Source organism: Gopherus evgoodei, chromosome 13, assembly GCF_007399415.2.
Source record: "Gopherus evgoodei ecotype Sinaloan lineage chromosome 13, rGopEvg1_v1.p, whole genome shotgun sequence".
In the NCBI taxonomy this organism is placed as follows: Eukaryota; Metazoa; Chordata; order Testudines; family Testudinidae; genus Gopherus; species Gopherus evgoodei.
The window spans coordinates 30,095,071-30,117,780 of NC_044334.1; the positions used below are offsets into that span (position 1 = coordinate 30,095,071).

Genomic DNA, 22,710 nt, shown 5'->3' on the forward strand with positions numbered 1-22,710 from the left:
TGCTTGGAGTGCCTTGCACCTTCCTCATTGGCCACACCTGCTAATGTGGCTACATGCTATGAGAGAGGCTGACATGATGGTACCTGGCTTTGCAGCCAGATTTACACTTCACCGTTGTTGCACAGCCACTGATGTGAATGAAGACTTTCTGTCACAGGGTGGCCTACGTAGGCAAAAAGCGTGTCTCCGACTCCACTCTGGAGATGGTGGGGGGTGGAACAGGGTAGGTCTATCCCTTTGAGGGCCAGGGTGCACCCAGCCCTCCTCTGGAGGAAAGCCCAGCAGGTAGGTGCTGGGAATCAGTTGACCCAGCTGGAGAGCAGCTAATGACTTGTTCTGATTTCCAGCTGCAGGATATAAACAAGGGCCCCGTTCACTTTTGGAGAGGGCTCAGAGTACGCGCTCCTGTGGCTGCAGCAGAAGGCTGTGAGAGGGCAAACGTAGACACACACTTCCCTCCCCGCTTCCCCATAGTGGGCAGGGCCAGATTCTTTAGCTACTGGGGACTGGATTAGAAGACCTCTCAAGGTCCCTTCCAGTCCTACACTTGTAAGATTCTGCCAGAGGGCCCCACAAGCCCAGCCCAGAACAGGACTATTGTTTGTGTTTGTTCTGCATTTCCTTTTGTGTTGGAGAATAAACAGAGCCCCAGGGAAAGGGCTACAAATGCAACCAGGCCTGGGTGATGTTTTGGCCCAGGCTGGTGATCACCAGCCTACAGTGTCCCAGAAAATTCAAGGCTGGTGCAACTAGCAAACGTGAGATCTCCTTTCAGTGGGGTCCTCTGGCATTTCCCCCTAGCTGCAGCACTGTGGGATTCCCCTGTTGTTCTCCACTGATATCCTTGCACCTGCCCTGCCCACGAGGACTGTCTGTGACCCCGGGGTAAGGCTGTTACAGAGCTTTGGGAGTTTACACATGTTAGTGGGTTGGTAAAATCTAACTATAGAACATACAGCCAGTTTGGGGTCTTTGCCCTGCTCCTTGCCAGTCTGCCCCGAGGTTGGCACTGACGCTCGTGAATCACTCCAGACAGCCTGACACTGGCCATAGTCTTTCCTCTAGGTGTCAAGCCCCGCTACAAAATGGCTGCTCTAGTCCCCAGAGGAGGCTGCAGTACGACAGTAACAACACAAAGTGGGGGCTGTAGCAGGGTGGTCACCCCGCTCTGGCCCGGAGGGGGTTAAAGCAGCCCTGGAAAGGGCTGCAGCCGAGAAAGCTGGGCTGATTGGGAAGCAGCCCCAGCTGTGGTCAGCTTAATCAGGGCCCAGCTGGCCCTTATAAGAGGGCTGGGGCCAGAAGCTGAAGACAGACTCTCTCTCTCTCTCACTCACTCACTCACTCAAACTTATGAGAGAGAAGGATCCAGCTGCCTGGGAAGCTGAGGAGGGTACCTAGGGTGGAGCAGGGCTGGTGCAAACATATTTTGTACCTAGGTGAAACTTCCACCTTGCGCACCCCCGTCCCTCCCCGCGAGCATCGCTTATTATAAACTTTCAAAAATGAATACTGCATAATGTGGCCTTGTTCATTAGAATTGATACACGTTCGGCTTGAAAATTTATTAATTTCATTATTAAGTCTATATATCTATCTGCCAGGAGGTTGCATCAACTGAAAATGAAAAAAAAAAATTCTATTCCTATCAGTTCTTTTTCTTGTTCACTATTAAAAGTAAAGGATAGAGAATACATTTCACTTACTAACTATGGGTATGTCTACACTGCGGGATTATTCCGATTTTACAGAAACCGATTTTTGGAAACAGATTGTATAAAGTTGAGTGCACGCGGCCAAACTAAGCACATTAAGTCGGCGGTGTGTGTCCATGTACCAAGGCTAGTGTTGATTTCCAGAGCATTGCACTGTGGGTAGCCATCCCACAGTTCCCACAGTCTCCCAGGCCCCTTGGAATTCTGGGTTGAGATTCCAATGCCTGATGGGGCAAAAGACATTGTCGCGTGTAGTTCTGGGTACAGCCTCATCCCTCCCTCCATGAAAGCAATGGCAGACAACTGTTTCGCGCCTTTTTTCCTGAGTGAACTGTGCAGACGCCATATCACAGCAAGCATGGAGCCTGCTCAGCTCAAGACAGCAGTCATGAACATTGTAAACATCTCGCACATTCTGGTGCAGTTTATGCTGAACCAGGACCTGAAAAACCAAGCGAGGAGGAGGCAGCTACTGCAGCGCGGCGACGAGAGTGAGGAGGACATGGACACAGAATTCTCTCAAACTGTGAGCCCAGGGCCAGTGCAACCATTTAGGCGGACTAGGCGGTTGCCTAGGGCGCCGAGATTTGAGGGCGCCAAAAAGCGCCCTCAAATTTTTTTTAAATGGTGAGCAGCCGCTGCTGCTGGGACAGAGAGGGAGTCTGAGCTGCAGGCAGTAGCTAGCAGCCCAGGGTGTCCCCCGGGTCAGGGTGCCTCTGCGGCAGCCGGCAATCCAGGGTGTCCCCCGGTCAGGGTGCCACCGCGGTAGCCGGCAGCCCAGGGTGTCCCCCGGGTCAGGGCGCCGCGGCAGCAGCTGGCAGCCCAAGGTGTCCCCTGGGTCAGGGCGCCGCCGTGGCAGCCAGCAGCCCAGGGTGTCCCCTGGGTCAATGCGCCGCCCCGGCAGCCGGCAGCCCAGGGGCGGGGGGTCCCCTAGCACAGGGAAACCCCGGGCTGCCAGCTGCCGTGGAGGTGCACTGACCCTGGGTCAGGGCGCCGCTGCGGCAGCCAGCAGTCCAGGGTGTCCGGAGGGGACGGCAGGCAGCTCCCGTGGAGCTGCCGCAGTCGTGCCTGCGGATGGTCGGCTGCTCACGCGGCTCCGGTGGACCTCCCACAGACACGACTGCGGCAGCTCCACTGGAGCCGCGGGACCGGCACGCGGGGCGGCGAAATTGCCGTCCGCCTAGGGCGCTCAAAACCCTAGCGCCGGTCCTGTGTGAGCCCCAGCACTTTGGAGATCATGCTGTTAATGGGGCAGGTTCTAGCCATGGAATGCCAATTTTGGGCCCGGGAAACAAGCACAGACTGGTGGGACCGCATAGTTTTGCAGGTGTGGGACGATTCCCAGTGATTGCGAAACTTTCGCATGTGTAAGGGCACTTTCATGGAACTTTGTGACTTGCTTTTCCCTGCCCTGAAGCGCCAGAATACCAAGATGAGAGCAGCCCTCACAGCTCACAAGTGAGTGGCGATAGCCCTGTGGAAACCTGCAATGCCAGACAGCTACTGGTCAGTCGGGAATCAGTTTGGAGTGGGAAAATCTACTGTGGGGGCTGCTGTGATGCAAGTAGCCAAAGTAATCACTGAGCTGTTGCTAACAAAGGTTGTGACTCTGGGAAATGTGCAGGTCATAGTGGATGGCTTGGCTGCAATGGGATTTCCTAACTGTGTGGGGGGGGTGGCGATAGATGGAACCCATATCCCTATCTTGGCACCGGAGCACCAGAGCAGCCAGTACATAAACTGCAAGGGGTACTTTTCAATGGTGCTGCAAGCATTGGTGGATCACAAAGGACGTTTCACCAACATCAACATGGGATGACTCAGAAGAGTTCATGACGCTCGTATCTTCAGGAACATTACTCTGTTTAAACGGCTGCAGCAAGGGAATTACTTCCCAGACCAGAAAATAACAGTTGGGGATGTTGAAATGCCTATAGTTATCCTTGGGGACCCAGCCTACCTCTTAATGCCATGGCTCATGAAGCCACACACAGGCAGCCTGGACAGTAGCCAGGAGCTGTTCAACTACAGGCTGAGCAAGTGCAGGATGGTGGTAGAATGTGCATTTGGCCGTTTAAAGGCGCGCTGGCTCACGTTACTGACTCACTCAGACCTCAGCCAAACCAATATACTCACTGTGATTGCTGCTTGCTGTGTGCTCCACAAACTCTGTGAGAGCAAGGGGGAGACATTTATGGTAGGATGGGAGGTTGAGGCAAATCACCTGGCCGCTGATTACATGCAGCCAGACACCAGGGCGGTTAGAAGAGCACACCAGGAAGCGCTGCGCATCAGAGAAGCTTTGAAAACCAGTTTCATGACTGGCCAGGCTACGATGTGAAAGTTCTGTTTGTTTCTCCTTGATGAAAACCCACCCCTTGATTGACTCATTCCCTGTAAGCAACCCACCCTCCCCCTTCGATCACAGCTTGCTTTCTAAGGAAATCAAGTCACTATTATTTAAAAATCATATATTCTTTATTAATTGATTATAAAAGAAGGGAGAGAACTGACAAGGTAGCCCGGGTGCGGTTTGGGAGGATGATAGAAGAAAAGGAAAAAGCCACTTCAGAAGTTCAAAATAATGAGAGCCTTTTGCTTGGCCTGTTCACTGGGGTTTAGTGGGTTGGTGCACAGAGCATCCCCAGCCCCCCGTATTCTTACACATCTGGGTGAGAAGGCTGTGGAACTTGGGGAGGTGGGACGGCGGTTATACAGGGGCTGCAACAGCACTCTGTGATCCTGCTGCCATTCCTGAAGCTCCACTAGATGCCAGAGCATGTCAGTTTGATCACGCAGCAGCTCCAGCATTGCATCCTGCCACCGCTGATCTTCCTGCCGACACCTCTGATCTTCCTGCCACCACCTCTCATCTCGAGCATCCCTTCTCTCTTCACGTTTGTCCTCCTGTCCTCATGTTTGTCCCTCCTGTCCTCAAGTTCACTGGCATCTTTCCTGTACGGTGATACCACGTCCTTCCACTCATTCAGATGAGCTCTTTCATTGCGGGTCGATTCCATGATTTCAGAGAACATTTCGTCTCACATCCTTTTTTTCTGCTGCCTTATCTGAGCTAGCCTTCGGGACGGAGGAGGGAGGCTTGAAAAATTTGCACCTGCGGGAGGGAAAAAAGGCAGAGAAGTATTTAAAAGATACATTTTACAGAGCAATGGGTATACTCTTTCATGGTGAACAACACTATTCACATTACATTGCACATGTGATTTCCGCACAAGGTCGCATTTTGCATCTTAATATTGAGTGCCTGCAGCTTTGATGTTAGAGATCACAGACGCAGGTCTGGGCAACAGAATTCGGCTTGCATGCGGCCATGGTAAGCCATTGTCTTTTGATTTCTGCAGCCTTCATATATTCAGTGCCCTCCTTTCCCGCATACCAAGCAAAGCCCGTTGAGTGCTGCGTCTTTCCTGTTAACATGCAGCAGCAGAAACAAAACTACCCCCCCCATACCAATTCTCTGGGATGATCACTTTACCCCTCCCCCCACTGCATGGCTGGTATCAGGAAAGATCCCTGCTGGCCAAATGCGAAAAAGCTCAGCGCCGATCTCACACACCCTCCCCACCCCCCCCGCTTGGCTAACTGCAGGGAAAGATTTCTTTTCAGCCACAGGCAAACAGCCCAGTAGGAACGGCCACCTCTGTGCCCTTAATTAAATTCCCATATTTCAACCAGGTGACCGTGAACGATATCACTCTCCTGAGGATAACACAGCAAGATAAAGAACGGATGTTACTTGAATGCCAGCAAACACCGAGATCAAACGGTGCTAGGCTTTGTCATTCAATGATACCAGATTACTTGCTACTAGCATGGTGTGGTCAAGTGTACTACCATGGAGGAGGGAATAAGGCTGCACTGCCCAGAAACCTTCTGCAAAGGCTTTCAGAGTACCTCCAGGAGAGCTTCATGGAGATGTCTCTGGAGGATTTCTGCTCCATCCCCAGACACTTTAACAGACTTTTCCAGTAGCTGTACTGCCCGCAAATGCATCCCAAGTCCTCAGGGCAAATTAATCATTAAAAATGCTTGCTTTTAAACCATGTTTTATATTTACAAAGGTACACTCACCAGAAGTCTCTTCCATGGCTTCATGGTCTGGGATACTGCCTTGGGAGGTTAGGAGGGTACTTCAGTCAAGCTGAGAAAAAGGTCCTGGCTGTTGGGGAGAACGGAGTGCCGTGTGCTCTCCGCAAGCTTGTCGTCCTCCTCCTCCTCCTCTTCCCCGTCCGCAGAATCCTGAGGCATGGCTGAGATTACCCCCTCCTTAGAATCCACGATCAGGGGTGGGGTAGTGGTGGCTGCTCCCCCTAGAATTGCATGCAGCTCAGCGTAGAAGCAGCATGTCTGTGGATTTGCCAAGGACCTTCCATTTGCTTCTTTGGTTTTCTGGTAGGCTTGTCTGAGCTCCTTAACTTTCACACAGCACTGTAGTGAGACCCTATTGTGACCTCTCTCCATCATGCCCTTGGAGACTTTTTCAAATGTTTTGGCATTTCATCTTTTGGAACGGAGTTCTGCTAGCACAGAATCCTCTCCCCATATAGCAATCAGATCCAGTATCTCCCATGCGGTCCATGCTGGAGCTCTTTTTCTATTCTCAGACTGCATGGTTACCTGTGCTGATGAGCTCTGCGTGCTGATCAGCTCTCCATGCTGGGCATACAGGAAATGAAATTCAGAAGTTCGTGGGGCTTTTCCTTCTGCCTGGCCAGTGCATCCGAGTTCAGATTGCTGTCCAGAGTGGTCACAATGGTGCACTGTGGGATAGCTCCCGGAGGCCAATATTGTTGAATTGCGGCCACACTAACCCTTATTCGAAATGGCAATACCGATTTCAGTGCTACTCCCCTCGTCCAGGAGGAGTACAGATATCGATATTACAAGCCCTTTATATTGAAATAAAAGGCTTTGTTGTGTGGACGGTGAGGGTTAATTCAGTTTAATGCTGCTAAATTCTAAAAAAACTCATAGTGTAGACCAGGCCTGTGAGTCACTATTTGAATTTCATCAACTGTTTGATGTAAACATTGATTAAGAGATCAAGATGACTTTTCCTTAAAATTAAGCACTGTTGCTTGTAATAAGAAATTCCCCCCGTTTTTAGTCACGTATACTTCCTCCCTTCCTTCTTTCATATCAAAATCTACTACATTTTTTTCTACCTTTAGAATATACGATTATTGTTATTAATAAAATTTATAAAATTAGAATGGCAGATACTCCGTCATACAACAAAAAACAACTGACATTATCAATATGACAAATTTCAACAACCTACACACGCATATTCACACATGATAAACATATACACTCAAATACTTAACATACACACACAATTGACACACAGTATTAGTGAACTGATGCAGGAGCAATTGCCAGAGTCTTAGATCTGAAACAACTCAACAAAAATAGTTAGCCTCAGGCAACAACCTCTGAAAACTAGTAAATAATAGCCTTATAAACAGCCTGTCAGAACGGATAATGGCTGCATGATGAGAAAAATGACGTCATTGCCACTTTGTACTGTAGTGAAGCAGTACGCTTGTGCCCGCAACGCAGCGCTGGCGTAAGTAGGATTACCATATTTGGATACAATGTGATTGTCAGAGGGAGGATTTGGCCATTAAACAATAACTGCATTAAGATGCGGTCTGTGAAACAGTTTGAGAAACCTTGACTTACATTTCTTTGGTGACATGATGTAATATTCAGTATTGCCAACCTCCAACATTCAGAACTCATGAGTTGGGCCCCCACAAAATCACTCGATATCTGACCTATCAGTCCTCATCCTCAAAGGAAACCTACAAAACACTTTTCAAAAGATGAGCCTGGGAGCTTGAATTCAAAACCTTGCTAGACATTAAAAATCATGATCCTCATAAAGATACTGGATTTATGGTTAATTACAACAACCTGCAACTAACTAATCTCCCTTTTGTCCTGGGATTAAAAGGGAGTTAATGGGCTACTTCACCCTGAATGGTCCCCTTGAATATGTGCTAAACTATCTGTTAGATCTAGTGTTTAGCTGTGACACTGTTAGTACCTTTTCAGACCTGGAGAAGAACTCTGTGTAGCTCAAAAACTTGTCCCTCTCACTAACAGAAGTTGGTTCAATAATAGATATCACCTCATCCACTTTGTCTCTTTCAAATAATGTGACAGCACAAGGGATTGTATAAAATTGTGTGTCTCTGTAAAGAAACCCCATCACCCTGGTTCTTTTCAAGTCTTCATAGTAGAATCTCAGGAGGTATCTAGTCCAACCACCTGCTCAAAGCAGGACCAATCCCTAGACAGATCTTTACCCCAGTTCCTTAAATGGCCCCCTCAAGGACTGAACTCATAACCCTGGGTTTAGGGCTACAAATCACTGAGCTATCCCTCTGCCCCAAAGTAATAAATTCAATAACAGATTTGCAGACATTTGACATCTCTACTTAAAAATGACCTGACAACTTTCCAACAACCGCTGAAAAGTGCTTTTTTGAAATGTTCTTTATAAAATAGGAGCCTCCCATATGATTTCATATTGTAAAGTTTGTCTTTAAGTTTAAACTAATATATATTGAAACTTCTGTTTCTATTTGACATTGACACGGCTTATGCATAATATGTGTTTCTTACTTTACTAATCACTTCCTTATGTGGGAAGTGTGAAAACAACAGTCTTGGCATGATTGTCCTAGTTTTGTGGCTGTGTTTTATAATCAGTTGAATTACTTTTTAAAATGTTAGCTACATTAATTTCTTTGGATGCTGTGGCTTTCTGAACAATTTAAAGAGCAGGATACATCATTGCAGCTGGAATTGTTTTTTGATTTAAAAACTGCAAATAAAAAAAGTTGGGGCATATTTTTGAAAGTTAGGTTAATGCAAATATCAAGTATTTAATCATGTAACTTTTTAAATAGGTTATTTTCTCATAGATATCTCAGATTAATCCATACAGGGAAATACAACTAGAAAGTCCACTTTTTTTTTTTCTTTTTTAAGCTGTGGAGCCTTGGCCCGTGCAACATGAGGGGAAGTTGACCCCAAGTGGCTGCGACTTACAACTCCCAGGTTCAGGTCATTGGATATAGGGGTTGGTGCCACGAAGGTTTCCTGTCAAGTCGGCCAGACGGTGATGGTCAGGAACATTTCCCAGGAACCTCACTCTGCCTGGTGGCCACGGTCCACAACAGCATGCCTCCTAGTCCTGCGCCACCTCCCGCTGCCGCTCTCAGGGCAGGAGCCAACATCAGGCTTTAGCGATCTGAAGAGGACAGTGGTAGCAGGCGGCATCCAAGTGCCTGAACTGTGGGGCCCGAAGCAACTTCCCACCCCTTCACCCCAGCTCTGGCTGCTGCTGCGTGAGGGAAGTGCCTGGCCAGGAGCTCATGGGCTGGAGAGTGGTGAAAGCCGGGAAAGTTGGAACCCGGGCAGGAGGTGGCTGCATGCTCGGATTCTGCCTGCCGCCTCTGTTCCCCGCAGATCACCAGAGCCCTTCGGGAGGGGCAGTGGCGGCAGCGGCAGCTCACACCCCCGAGAGCCACAGAACTCAAGCGAGGTGAGGGGAGAGCCGGGGGGTACACGGGAGCCACCACCTGAAGGCATCTGCTGTTGCCTGCAGCAGCCCTGGTGATGGTGGTGAGAGGAGCGGCCGCTCCCCACTAGTGGTGTCCTCCCCCGTACCTCACCAGCTCCTCCATGGCTGGGGCTCGCCATTTTTTGGTGCCCCCAACCGCTTGGTGCCCTAAGCGACTGCCTAGTTTGCCTAGTGGTTGCACCGGCCCTGGGTGAAGCAAGGCTGGGGAAGGGCAGAGGGAGCTGGGAGCCCAGGAAACTAAAGACTAGTTAGTTTAACTTCTGTGCCAGGGAAGATAATGGAGCAAGTAATTAAGGAAATCATCTGCAAACACTTGGAAGGTGGTAAGGTGATAGGGAATAGCCAGCATGGATTTGTAAAGAACAAATCGTGTCAAACCAATCTGATAGCTTTCTTTGATAGGATAACGAGTCTTGTGTCTAAGAGAGAAGCGGTGGATGTGGTATACCTAGACTTTAGTAAGGCATTTGAAATGGTCTCGCATGATATTCTTATCAATAAACTAGCAAATACAGCTTAGCCCTAGAGACTATGTTTTTAAGGGGTGCACTCAAGATGTGTCCATGTGGACGTTCCCCTTTCCAAAATCACATGCGACCAGTTCCAGTGTCAACCCTTCACCCACCAGGGCACCCTCCAAACACTGAGTGTAACAGCTCCTTCCCTCTCTGGAACACAGCTCATACAAAAAACCCTGCGGCCAGTTCACACGCCTCTTACCTGAAGAGCTAAAAGACCCAGAGAGAAGTGGAGGCTGATTCCCTGACTGTACCTTGTCTCTAGAGATCTAGTCTCCTGGGGATTTCTGAGCCCTCCCTGTGTATCTACCCCCTAAGACAAACATTTGCAAGGTCACTAGGAGAAGGCTGCATTCCTTACGTTAACCACAGCAAACAGAACAGGTGTGGCAGGGGGAAACACTTAACCCTTAAAACCTTCCATTACATAAGAATGGCCATACTGGGTCAGACCAAAGGTCCATCCAGCCCAGTATCCTATCTACCAACAGTGGCCAATGCCAGGTGTCCCAGAGGGAGTGAACCTAACAGGGAATAATCAAGTGATCTCTCTCCTGCCATCCTTCTCCATCCTCTGACAAACAGAGGCTAGGGATACCATTATCCAGAGGCCAGCCAAGTGTTCACCTACCAACCACAATACCTGCCGGGCTGGCTGCCATACAAGGGATCTAGTGTCACAATTGCTATGAGGAAACCCATAATGTTGCTCAACAGCCTTTGCTCCAGGGCGTGGTGTTGCCATGTGAGAATTTCCCTATTTCCTCATTGAGGATGTGGGGGGGCACCCGGGGAGGCAAGGTTGCTCAGCCTGCAGCTGTGCTTGAGCTATAAAAGCCCGTGGACTGCCCCAGTGCAGACACCAGGAGAGCTCCCATTGTCCAAGGGGTGCTGAGAAGATGATGCTCTGGGAGTTCCTGCTGTTGCTGCCCCTGCTTGCAGGAAGCTCAGGTATGTGGGGACAGGGATTCTGTCGAAGGGTTTGCAGATGGCTGTGTGGGTGTCTCAGCCCCAGTGCAGGACTGAGTTTGGATTCACTGCCACATTTTGGGGAACTGTTTTCAGGCAGATGCTCGTGGGTTGGGAACCAGATTTTCCTCTGCGCATGGCCTGCACTTCGCACATTGTGGCCGCAGCAGTCTGCACCAATGACAGTGACACAAACACCGATTGTTTGGTTTTTGAAAAGGTCTCATTGAGTTCTCTGTTGCCCGTCCGTTCTGCAGGAGCTCTCTGTGCCCTGACTGAGCGATGCTCCCTGCTCCCACCTTCCCAGCCCTGTCCCCAGGCTCAGCCCATCCATGTAATTTGACTTCTATATTTGGGGGGCGGCTCCAGTCAAGCCAACGGGGCCATGCATGAGGGTGGGGGCAAATTCTGTGCTGGCCCACGGAGACATCATTTCAGATTTGGGGGAGGGGACTTTAACCGTGATTCCAGGGGCTACTTAGGCAACTGAAAACTTCCTTTTCTTTTGCAGCTAATAACTGCAATAATAATAATAATAAGAAGAAGAATTATCTCTGACAGGAACATTGTATCTAATTCCTATATCTAGAAAAAAAATTAAATAAATATTCGACCCACTTAGGTCTAATACTAACATGTTCTGACATCTTGTGGCAAGTCACTTATGGGTCACTGGTTGGGTTTAAAATTGTAATGTATATTCTTACTCAGATACGCTTACTGAAGTCAGAAGGGACCATTGTGATCATCTAGTTTGACCTCCTGCACATCGCAGGCCACAGAACCTCGCTCACCCACTCCTGTACTAGACCCCTGAGCTCTGGCTGAGTTGCTGAAGTCCTCAAATTATGGTTTAAAGACTTCAAGTGACAGAGAATCCACCATTTGCACTAGTTTAAACCTGTACGTGACCCATGACCCATGCTGCAGAGAAAGCGAAAAACCACCAGGGTTTCAGTCAATCTGACCGGGGGGAAAATTCCTTCCTGACCACTAATATGGTGATCAGTTAGACCCTGAGCATGTGGGCAAGATCCACTAGGAAGATACCTGGGAAAGAATTCCTGGAGTAACTCAGAGCCCTCCCCATCTAGTGTCCCGTCTGCAGCTGTTGGGGATTTTTGCTCCAGGCAATCGCCAATGGGCCATTCACCATTCTCTATATCCTCAGCCACCCAGACCCCAAGCTCTCTCTCTTTTGTGGCTATTTCTCCCGTTTACTAACAAGTCCACATGCATGAACATTCTGTCTTCTTTTCAGGTCTGGACTGCATTGAGATACCGGGGTCATTAAAGCAGATTGATGTCGGGATTGGGCAGGTGTTTGGAGTGAACAGCGCGGGCAATATTTACACGCTGCATGGAAACAGCTGGGCCCAGGTGCCAGGCTCCTTGAAACACGTCACGGTTGGTCCTGCCGGAGTCTGGGGTGTGAACAACAACAACAACATTTATAAGCTGGTGGGAGGAAGCTGGCAACAGGTCACAGGTAACGTATGAGCTTTGATATGTCATGGGGACGACAAAAGGCACCTCTGTTAGGATCCTGTGTCCAGTTCCAAACTCCGACCCAGGCTGCTGTCACAATTCCCACCAGATGGGCCACTCTCAGGATCTGACGACAGCTTTTCTGTATAGTTACATTGGTACCGGTTCTGTACCATGAACTCTATAGGGAAGCTGATCTAGCTGAATTGGTGCAACCCCTGAGTGTGGATGCAGTTTCACAGGTTAGAAGGTGCTTATGTCCGTACAGATTATTGTGGAAAATGTAGTGAAATTAGCGATGGTGATACGAGCCCCTTGTTACTGGTCCAATTGTGTCTTCACTGGGGGGTGGCATTGATTTCATTCTATGTGTTTCCAGACTGATACAAAGCAATACAAAAACACACGTAGTCCTGTGCTTAAACTGAAAACAGAATGTTCACACAGGCCTGTCTATACATGGTTTGTACACCAGTCCGATTATTTGGATAGGAGTGTGATTGTCTACCAAATAGCTACTTCCATATAACTTGCGACACTTGGGGTTATATCTGTATAAAGGTGTCTTTTACCAGCATATCCTCTGGGTATAAGCACCTTCAGACCGGTGCTAGGAGCTGAAAGACCAGGCTGTCACACAGCTGTGGCAGTAGGACCTCGTAATCTGTGCAGTCCAGATACTCTAGGCTTCAGTGTGACACACTGAGAGGTGACAATCCTGAAATCTTATTATATAGATAACTGAGTCCACAGTAGAGGCATTGTACTCCAGGGGTTTACACTGGCTTCACACCATTGATTAAAGCAGTGCAACCTTCTCGTGTGGACAAGGCCTAATCGACTTAAGGGAAATGAAATCAGGTACCCTGAAAGCAAACTAAATGATCCCACAGCAGCTGAGTTAAATTAGGGACATGTAAACTGGTGCAATATAGTGTGTACACAAACCCCGACACTCACAAGCCCCCAGTGAGGTGGGAATATTTACTGCCCCCATATTCCGGTCACTAGGAGATTAACATCCATGTTTCCAAGCCTGAGTGCACAAATGTCAGCACCTAACTAAGACGTCCTGATTTCCAGGGCTGCTAAGCAGTGACGACTCCCACTGGTGTCAGTGGGAGCTCTCAGTGCTCAATACTTCCTATAATCAGGCCCTTGTTGCCCTAAGAGGCTTTCCAAGGGCTGTTAAGCAAGTTGGGAGAGAACTGGCAATCAGACCCAGGAATCCTGATCTCAGCTCACTGCTCCAAACACGAGACCACACGTCTCTGACTGATTTCTATCTTCCCTCTCACCCCTGGTGTCTAGTTATGTTTCTGGCTGAGTTCTCAATAGGTGGTTTGCTTCCTTATTTTCTCCATGCTGCTCCAGCCCTGCTCTTTCCTCTGAACATTGTTTTACCCTTGTTTGTTTTAGGGCTGCTCAAGCAAATTGATGCGGGTGGAGACATGTTCGTCGCTGGTGTCAACATGCATGATGACATCTACTGTCTGTCTCGTCCAGCAACGGTCTCTGTGAACAGTAACTCTGCCTTGCCCTGGGTCAATATTGCAGGAAAGCTGAAGTACTACAGCTGTGGTATGGGGGGCTGCTGGGGAGTTAACTCAGCTGACGATATCTATTTCCGGTTTGATGTCACCCCGGATCCTTGTGCAGGATCCAGGTGGGAGCACGTTCCAGGCAAACTGTCCATGATTGAGGTCGGGACCGAAGGCTCTGTCTACGGCGTGAACAGTGCAGGACAAGTATATCGCAGGTACAGTAAAGGAGAAGGCAGGAGGGAGGATTCCTCCCATGGGTGATCAGGGCCATTCACAGTCATCACTAAGAGCTTAGCGAGAACAGGATGTTGCCTGATGCTGTGGAGCAAGCCGACCCTGGTGCCTGATGTTCGCTGATTTCCTAATGAGCTGAGTCCAGGGCTCTCCAGCATCCCAATGACCTCACAGTCAGGGGGACACCACTATTTACCTCTCTCCATTCTGAAAACCGACCATTTATTCCTACCCTTTGTTTTCTATCTTTTAACCAGTTACCAATCCATGTGAGGACCTTTCCTCTTGTCCCATGACAGCTTACTTTGCTTAAGAGCCTTTGTTGAGGGACTTTGTCAAAGGCTTTCTGAAAATCTAAGTACTCTGTATCTGCTGGATCCCCCTTGTCCACATGCTTTTTGCAGGGCTGTCCAGAGGATTCAGGGGACCTGGGGCAGGGCCAGGTCATCAGCAGCAATTCAGCAGCAGGTCCCTCTCGGAGGGAACTGCCATCGAAGAATGAAGTGGTGGCGGTAGAGCTGCCGCCGATCGCGGCTTTTTTCTTTTTTTTTCCCCCTGCCTTGTACTCACCGGGCGGCATTCTGAGGCTTTGGCAGCACTTCAGCAGTGGGTCCTTCACTCGCTCCGAGTCTTCCGCTGCACTGAAGGACCCTCCGCCGAAAATTCAGAGTGAGTGAAGGGCCCGCCACCGAAGTGCCACCGAAAACCCGGAGCGGCTTGTGAGGCCCCTGCGGGGCCTGGGGCCTGGAGCAAATTTCCCCACTTGCTCCCTCTCTGGGCAGCCCCGGCTTTTTGACCCCCTCAGGGAATTCTAGTAGATTGGTGAGGCATGACTTCCCTTTACAAAAAACATGTTGACTCTTTCCTAACAAATTATGTTCATCTATGTGTCTGACAAGTTTATTTTATACTATAGTTTCAACCAGTTTGCTCAGTACTGAAGTCGGGCTTACTGGTCTGTAATTGCCAGGATCACCTCTGGAGCCTTTTTTTAAAAATTTGCATCACATTAGCTATCCTCCGTTCATTTGATACAGAAACTGATTTAAATGATAGGTAACAGACTACAGTTCATAGTTCTGCAATTTCACATTTGAGTTCCTTCAGAACTGTTGGGTGAATACTATCTGGTCTTGATGACTTATTACTGTTTAGTTTGCAGTTGCCCCACCTGGCCAGCAGGGAGGGGTTCCTGTGGAGCCAAGCACAGGAACTCAATGTCCCCCTGTGGGCCTAGGCAGTGGAGGAAGACACTCCCAGACTGGAATGGAGTGGGAGCAGGGGAGGGGAGGGTGTTCTCTATACCGCTCTGTCACTGGCTTTCATTCCATGTCACCTGCCAAGACAGAGGAAAGGCCCCATGTAGTTTGGAAGCAGGAATGTTTCCCTGGAGAGGATGTTCCCTGCCCTTCTGCCCTCAGCCCACACCACAGGGAGATGAAGCTTGCAATGCTCAGCTCTGACCCTGCTATCTTAATGGGATCTAGCCAGACACTCGTGTAGGAGGATGGGTTCTGCAGGGCCGCGAGTGGACTGCAAGGAGGAACATGTACTGGGGCTACCCTCTGGGCTGCACTGAAAAGCTGCTCTCCATAGGCTGGGATAGAGGCAGAGTCCTTCTCTTAGCAGGCCTGTATTAACACCAGTCCTGTCAACTTCCTTTCAGGGATGGAATCACTAAAAGCAACCCCGTCGGCACCACCTGGACCCAGGTGGCCAGCTTCATCTGCAACTGCAAACATGTGTCCTATGACCTGGGCCTGCTGTGGCTTATCACTGACCAGGGCAAGATTGTGAAATGCCGGATCTAAATGAGACTCCCCCGACCATCTCAGCCTCACAGTGATTAACAGTGTCCATTTAAACTCTCTCTCTCTCTCAATCTCCCTCAGTGCTTAATTTGTACCAGTGTGAGCTGAGCCCTGGCACCTCTTGGCTTGGCACTGCAGAGCCCCGGCACCTCTGGGTTTGCCATGTCAGTTATGAAAGTAACAAATTGCTTGAGCCCCAGCACCTCTTTCATTGCAAATGAAGCCCTGCTCCACTGCCTTGTCCAGGTTTTCTACATTCCTTCTCCAGCCAGTGGTGTGAAGCTTTTGTTCCAGGGGTAAAATCAAGTTGCACAAAATAGAACCAAGAACGTTCATCATTACCTGCTCCTTCTCTGCCTCTGCTGCCCCCGCCCCCGGACGCACATGCTTCTCCTCTGATAAAATTCAGTGGCTGGAAACTGAACACAGCAAGGCCCAAGCTGAAAACAAAGGGCAGTGTTTTAGCTAGGAGGGAAGTCAACCATATGAACGGATCCACAAGGGATGTGGTAAATTCACCATCACTTGGAGTCTTTTAGTCAAGACTGGATGTTTGTGTAAATGCTCTGATATACTCTGTATCAACTGCATGCCGTTGGGTGCGGTGCAAAAGTCACTGCATGACATCTGTGACCTCTGTTATGTAGGAAATCAGACTAGATGGTCAAAACTGCCCCCTTCTGGACTTTATATTTATAACTCTAATGGAGCCGATTGCATTAGCAACACACAAAACTGAGATAGGGCATAGGACGAACTTCCAATGAATGAGAAAGAAAAACAGAATTTAAGTAACCCCCAACTGGGTAATTTTCTCTGCCTTTCTGCAAACTTTACCATCACCAACGACCTGTGCTACAAGGTTCTCCCTCAGTTAGCCTGATTTCAGCCTCTCCACTTCAGAAGGTCTCAGCATGATCAGTTCATAATAAGCAACCAGGGCCAAGTTATTACACACACACTGTCCTGAGTTCTGTGCCAGAAGCTCTGCATATCCACCCCTCTCCCGCCGCATTTCCATTCTGATAAATCCAAATATCTGCATCACCAGATTAGAAAGAATAGAGGCCACATGTATCCAAGAGGAGGGCTGTGGAGCCAGAGCTGCTCTCTCTAGGCTGAGCAGGAAGGGCTGGTAAAGGTTTGAAGTTTCTATCTTGCTCGCTTTTGTTGGGGAAGCAGCTGGGATTCCCCTCTGCTTGGGGCTGTGTTTGTGCCAATAAAGTCTTGCAGCATCTCGTGTGCTCTCCTTGTCATTTTGTGCTCAGTGGAATCGATACAACTGAAGTTTGTGGCGTGCTGTGGTGCTGGAGATACCGCAGCCCAGAAACCAAGAGTGTTTGGGGGAGAGGAACAGTCTGAGCTCCACAACCCAGTATCCTGGCGGGTGCGACATCGTCATCTCCACTGGCCTGTCAACCCTCCCACTCAGCTAGTCTTCCCCCTTCTCCTCACAATGCTCACTCAAGCAGTCTGTGTTGCCCTGCTAATCTGTTCCTCTCCTTCCCTCACCTCTGACACACGCTGCCAGGGAGAGGAGAAAGGGTGAGCTAGTCATTCTGCCTCACGCTGGTCCCCCTCTCCCTTGCCATGTGCCCCATGTACACTCAGGAATCCTGATGAGTCTCCTGACTGAGCAGGTGGGCAGAGCTCCCACCTTGCCCACACAGTCAGAGAGAGACGGGCAAGAGAGAAAGAAAATCCACCTCTCTGCAGTCTGTGCAATCCTCCCCAACACTGGGAACACAGCCTCTGGCAGGGCTTTGCAGCCAAACTCGCCCCTTCAGCCTGAATCACAACAATGAGCTATGGCTCGCTGAGAGGTCTCTATAAGAAGTTGGTCCAATAAAAGATATTACCTCACCCGCCTTGTCTCTGGTATCCTGGGACCGATCCAGCTACAACAACACTGCTGCTCCCAAAATGTAATTGTAACTGGGGAATCATCATCAAATGGGTGTGTTTCTAGTGGGACTCTGCAGGGACTGGTTTTCGGCCCGACACTATTTAACAGTTTTATCAATGACCTGGAAGAAAATATAAAATCATCACAGATAAAGTCTGCAGATGACACAAATTGGGGGAGGGGTAAATAATGAAGAGGACAAGTCACTGCTGCAGAGCAAACTGGATCACCGAGTCGCCTGGGCGCAAGCAAACAACAGACATTTTAATGTACCTGCATGTAAATGTATAGATCTGGGAACAAAGAACACAGGCCAGACTGACAGGCTGGGGGACTCTTTCCTGGGAAGCAGTGACTCTGAAAGAGACTTGGAGATCATGGCGGATAATCAGCTGAACGTGAGCTCCCAGCTTGATGCCGTGGCCAAAAGGGCTAACGCGATCCTGGGATTCATAAACAGGAGAATCTCGAGTAGGAGCAGAGAGGTTATTTTACCTCTGCATTTGGCACTGGTGCAGCCACAGCTGGAATCCTGTGTCCAGTTCTGGGGTCCACAGTTCAAGAAGGATGCGGAATGATTGTAGTACGAAATACTGCTACATGTAGGAATTTGCTACCTAGAATGCACTGAACATGCTCACACAAACTGAGCAGCCTCAGTAACATCTGTGAAGGCACTGCCCGAGGACTGGTCAGTGACCAAGGCAGATGCAGCGAGCCCAGCTTCCTCTTTTATAGACAGGGTATCTGGTACTATGTTCTTCTTCCCTTTAATGTGCACAATCTCCATGTCAAATTCCTGCAGGGCTGGGTTCCAGCGTAGCAGTTTGGAGTCTGTGCCCTTGGTTCTGTTCAGCCATATTAAGGGCGAGGGGTCAGTTAGAATCTTGAACCTCCTGTTAAAGAGTTTTGGCCTCTGCTGTTTACCAGCCCACACTACGGCATAGCTCTCCTTCTCTATGGCAGAGTCAGTCTGTTCAGCGGGGGCAGCCTTTTGCTTAGGAAGGCAATGGGGTCCTTTGCATCAGCACAGCACCCAAGCCAGTGTCGGATGCATTGGGGAACAATTCAAAAGTCTTATCAAAGTCTGGGCTGGCCAACACAGGCTCTGCAGACAAGAGCAGCTTTAGCCAATCAAACCCCTTCTGGCGCGCCTCTGACCAAATCACCTGAGTAGGTTGGTGCCTTTCACATAAGTGTGTGATTGGGGCCACAATGTCGTTGAACCCCCTCACAAACCTCCTATAATAGTTCACCAAGCCTATTGAGGCTTGGACACAGGCCACTTGACAATTGCTTCCACCTTAAGAGGGTTGGGGAATATTTGCCTCCCCTCCAACCCCATGTCCTATGTAGGGGACTTTGACTGCCTCTATCTTGCACTTAGATAGTTTTATGGTTAAACCAGCTCCCTTGTGTTTTGATAGCACAACCTCCAAGTGCTCCTGATGGTCATCCCAGGTGTTGCTGAATACAGCAATGTCATCTACCTACACTCTGGCATAGTTCTGAAAACCATTTAACACTTTGTTGACCAGCCTCTGGAATGTTGCAACAGCATTTACCAAACCAGAAGGTAACAGCGTGAATTCATAGAGCCCTATATCAGTGATAAAAGCAGACTTTTGTTGTGCTTCTTCTTCCAGAGGGATTTGCCAGTAACCTCTAGTTAAATGAAACATGTGCTGTGCCCTTGCAGCACTGAAAACACCTCCCTCGTTTTGACTGGAGTTAATTCATTACAGATTTCCATATTTTCTGGAGTTGACCCATCTTGGCATTCATCCATCAAATCAATGACTGGGTGTGCCTCAGTTTCCCCTTCAACACAACAGATTTGGGGGGAGGGACAGCTCAGTGGTTTGAGCGTTGGCCTACTAAGCCCAGGGTTGTGAGCTCTATCCTTGAGGGGGCCACTTAGGGATCTGGGGCAAAATCAGTATTTGGTCCTGCTAGTGAAGGCAGGGGGCTGGACTCAATGACCTTTCAAGGTCCCTTCCAGTTTTAGGAGATAGGTATATCTCCTGTTATTATTATTATTTATCATGTTTACTCCAGCCCCTAACCTGTGTCTGAGTTACTGAAGTCCTCAAATCGTGGTTTAAAGACTTCAAGGTGCAGAGAAACTTCCAGCAAGTGACCCAGGCCCTACACTGCAGAGGAAGGCGAAAAACCTCCAGGGCCTCTGCCAATCTGCCCTGGAGGAAAATTCCCTCCCAATCCCAAATATGGTGATCAGCTAAGCCCTGAGCATGTGGGCAAGACTCACCAGCCAGCACCCAGGAAGAATTCTCTGTAGTAACTCAGATCTCACCCCGTCTAACATCCCGTCACAGACCAATGTGCATATTTACCCAGGGCCGCCCGGGGAGGGGTGGGGGGCAAATGAGGCAATTTGCCCCAGGCCCTGGGCTCCGCATAAGCTATACTAAAGACAAATCCACAGTAACCGTCTCCAGTTTGTGAGGGACCCCATGGAGCCATTAACGGCTGTTAGCCAGGAATGGGTAAGGAATGGTGTCCCTAGCCTCTCTTTATCAGAGGGTGGAGATGGACGGCAGGAGAGAGATCACTTCATCATTACTTGTTAGGTTCACTCCCTCTGGGGCACTTGGCATTGGCTATTGTCGGTAGACAGGATACTGAGCTGGATGAACCTTTGATTTGACCCAGTATGACTGTTCTTATGTTCTAACCTAAATGAACCCAAAGCTATGGAGACAGATATGAGTCAAGGAAGCCAGCAGAGTATCAGAAACCTGGAAAAATCTCTGACTGGATGGGCTCAGGCCAGGGCTGGCTCTAGCCATTTCGCCGCCCCAAGCACGGCGGCACGCCTTGGGGGGGGGCGCTCTGCCGCTCGCCAGTCCCGCGGCTCCAGTGGACCTCCCGGAGGCGTGCCTGCAGAAGCTCCATTGGAGTCGCAGAACCAGCGGACCCTATGCAGGCACACCTGCAGGAGGTCCACCGGAGCCACCTGCCACCCTCCCAGCAACTGGCAGAGCACCCCCCGTGGCATGCCGCTCCAAGCACGCACTTGGCACCCTGGGGCCTGGAGCCGGCCCTGGCTCAGGCGTTTGGTCACAAGCTGAGGTGGTTCAAAAGTTTTGGATTTTTTTTAAGCAGAATTTTTTTATTGTCTCTTTAAACAATCAAACACAGCAAGCAGCGAATATTTGGCTGTCGATCTGGGGTCCCAGCTGCTGACCTGCCAGCCAGTTATCAACTTATAATTCAGAAGCCCGTGTGCAGCGTAAAGTATCCAAATAGGTGCCACCAGACATGGGAAAACTCAGCAAGGAAAAGCAAGGGCAAAGATCACACTAAACTAATAAGATCTGCATTTTAATTTAATTTTAAATAAAGCTTCTGAAACATTTTGAGAACCTTGTTTACTTTACATATAACAGTAGTTTGGTTATATATTATAGACTGTGACAAAGTTCCTCCTTTACCTTGCTGGGTCCTGCGCTTATTGGTGGATTTTGCTAGCCTCAGAGATCTTCCTGCGTTGGATCAGGAGTTGGGAGGTTTTGGAGGGAACCTGGGCCCACCCTCTACCCTGAATTCCAGCCCAGGGCCCTGTGGACTGCAGTTGCCTAGAGTGCCTCCTGGAACAGCTACACGACAGCTACAATTCCTTGGGCTACTTCCCCATGGCCTCCTTCCAACACCTTCTGTATCCTCACCACAGGACCTTCCTCCTGGTGACTGATAATGCTTGTACCCCTCAGTCCTCCAGCAGCACAGCCTCTCACTATCAGATCCTTGTGCCTCTTGCTCCCAGCTCCTCACACGTGCACCACAACCTGAAGCGAGCTCCTTTTTAAACCCAGGTGCCCTGATTAGCCTGCCTTACTTGATTCTAGCAGCTTCCTGATTGGCTGCAGGTGTTCTAATCAGCCTCTTTGCCTTAATTGTTTCCAGAAAGGTCCTGATTGTTCTGGAACCTTCCCTGTTATCTTACCCAGGGAAAGGGGACCTACTTAATATGGGGCTAATATATCTGCCTTCGATCATTCTCCTGTTGCCATCTGGCCTGACCCTGTCACAAGACTTATAGAGAGACCTTCTAAAAAAATGTTGAAATGTATTGCCGGCACACGAAGACTTAAATTAGAGTGTATACATGAAAACTCGGCACACCACTGTTGAAAGGTTGCCGACCCCTGGCATAGAGTAACCATATGTTGTACTAAGATTTCCTTGCTTTTTTTCCCAGTGAGTCAGTATAGCTTTTGCCAGCCCAGAGGTTGGGCAGCCAATGTCTTATGTTTTCACAATGTTCTGTCCAACTTTCATGAAGTAAATACGTGGTTAATATGAATTAAAAATGCCAGGGACACTGCCTTGTGTAGACTGTGCAGCGGATCATGCTGGAGCTGTGAAAATGTCAGTTTTTTATGGCACTTTGGAGGCAGTGATTTATCATGTATTTCTGGCAGCACCCAAAATGTGCTGCTATTGCTAACATCTTTCCAAACAAAAATAAGGTACAATAGGACTTCTGTAACATTTCTGTGCTACCTGAATCTTGATGAGATAATTCTGTGCTGACTTCATTTTGGTCACTTTGTGCTTTACCGAGGAATAAAACTAGGGTTCTATTTTCTCACTGCTTGGAAACCCAGCTTATTAAACTGGATAATGCCATTGATCTATTTACAGTATAAGGTTGATATAGAGTCGTAACTAACATTAAGATTGATGCCCACTATACATTTAAAACATTTTAAAAGTGGCCTTGTAAAAATGACATGGGTTTCCAACTCTACTGTGTCTCAGTCAGGGTGGAGCACCTTGTGAGGTGTCTTTACACTAGCTCAAGGTCACAGACTCACGGGTATCCTATATTAGTTATTTTAAATAATATTTCTGATAATCTGACAATAATTTAAATGGTTATTTCT

At 48.9% G+C, this 22,710-nt stretch overlaps 1 protein-coding gene across 1 annotated transcript; it reads left to right on the forward strand.

Moving 5' to 3' along the window:
* The first annotated feature begins 10,644 nt into the window (after positions 1–10,644).
* Positions 10,645–16,014, forward strand: LOC115661195 (fish-egg lectin-like). The gene is made up of 4 exons (XM_030583472.1): positions 10,645–10,799; positions 12,079–12,306; positions 13,725–14,064; positions 15,750–16,014. The coding sequence occupies exons 1-4, from the start codon at positions 10,748–10,750 to the stop codon at positions 15,892–15,894; spliced, it is 765 nt and encodes a 254-aa protein (XP_030439332.1). The 5' UTR covers positions 10,645–10,747; the 3' UTR covers positions 15,895–16,014.
* The last annotated feature ends 6,696 nt before the right edge of the window (positions 16,015–22,710 follow it).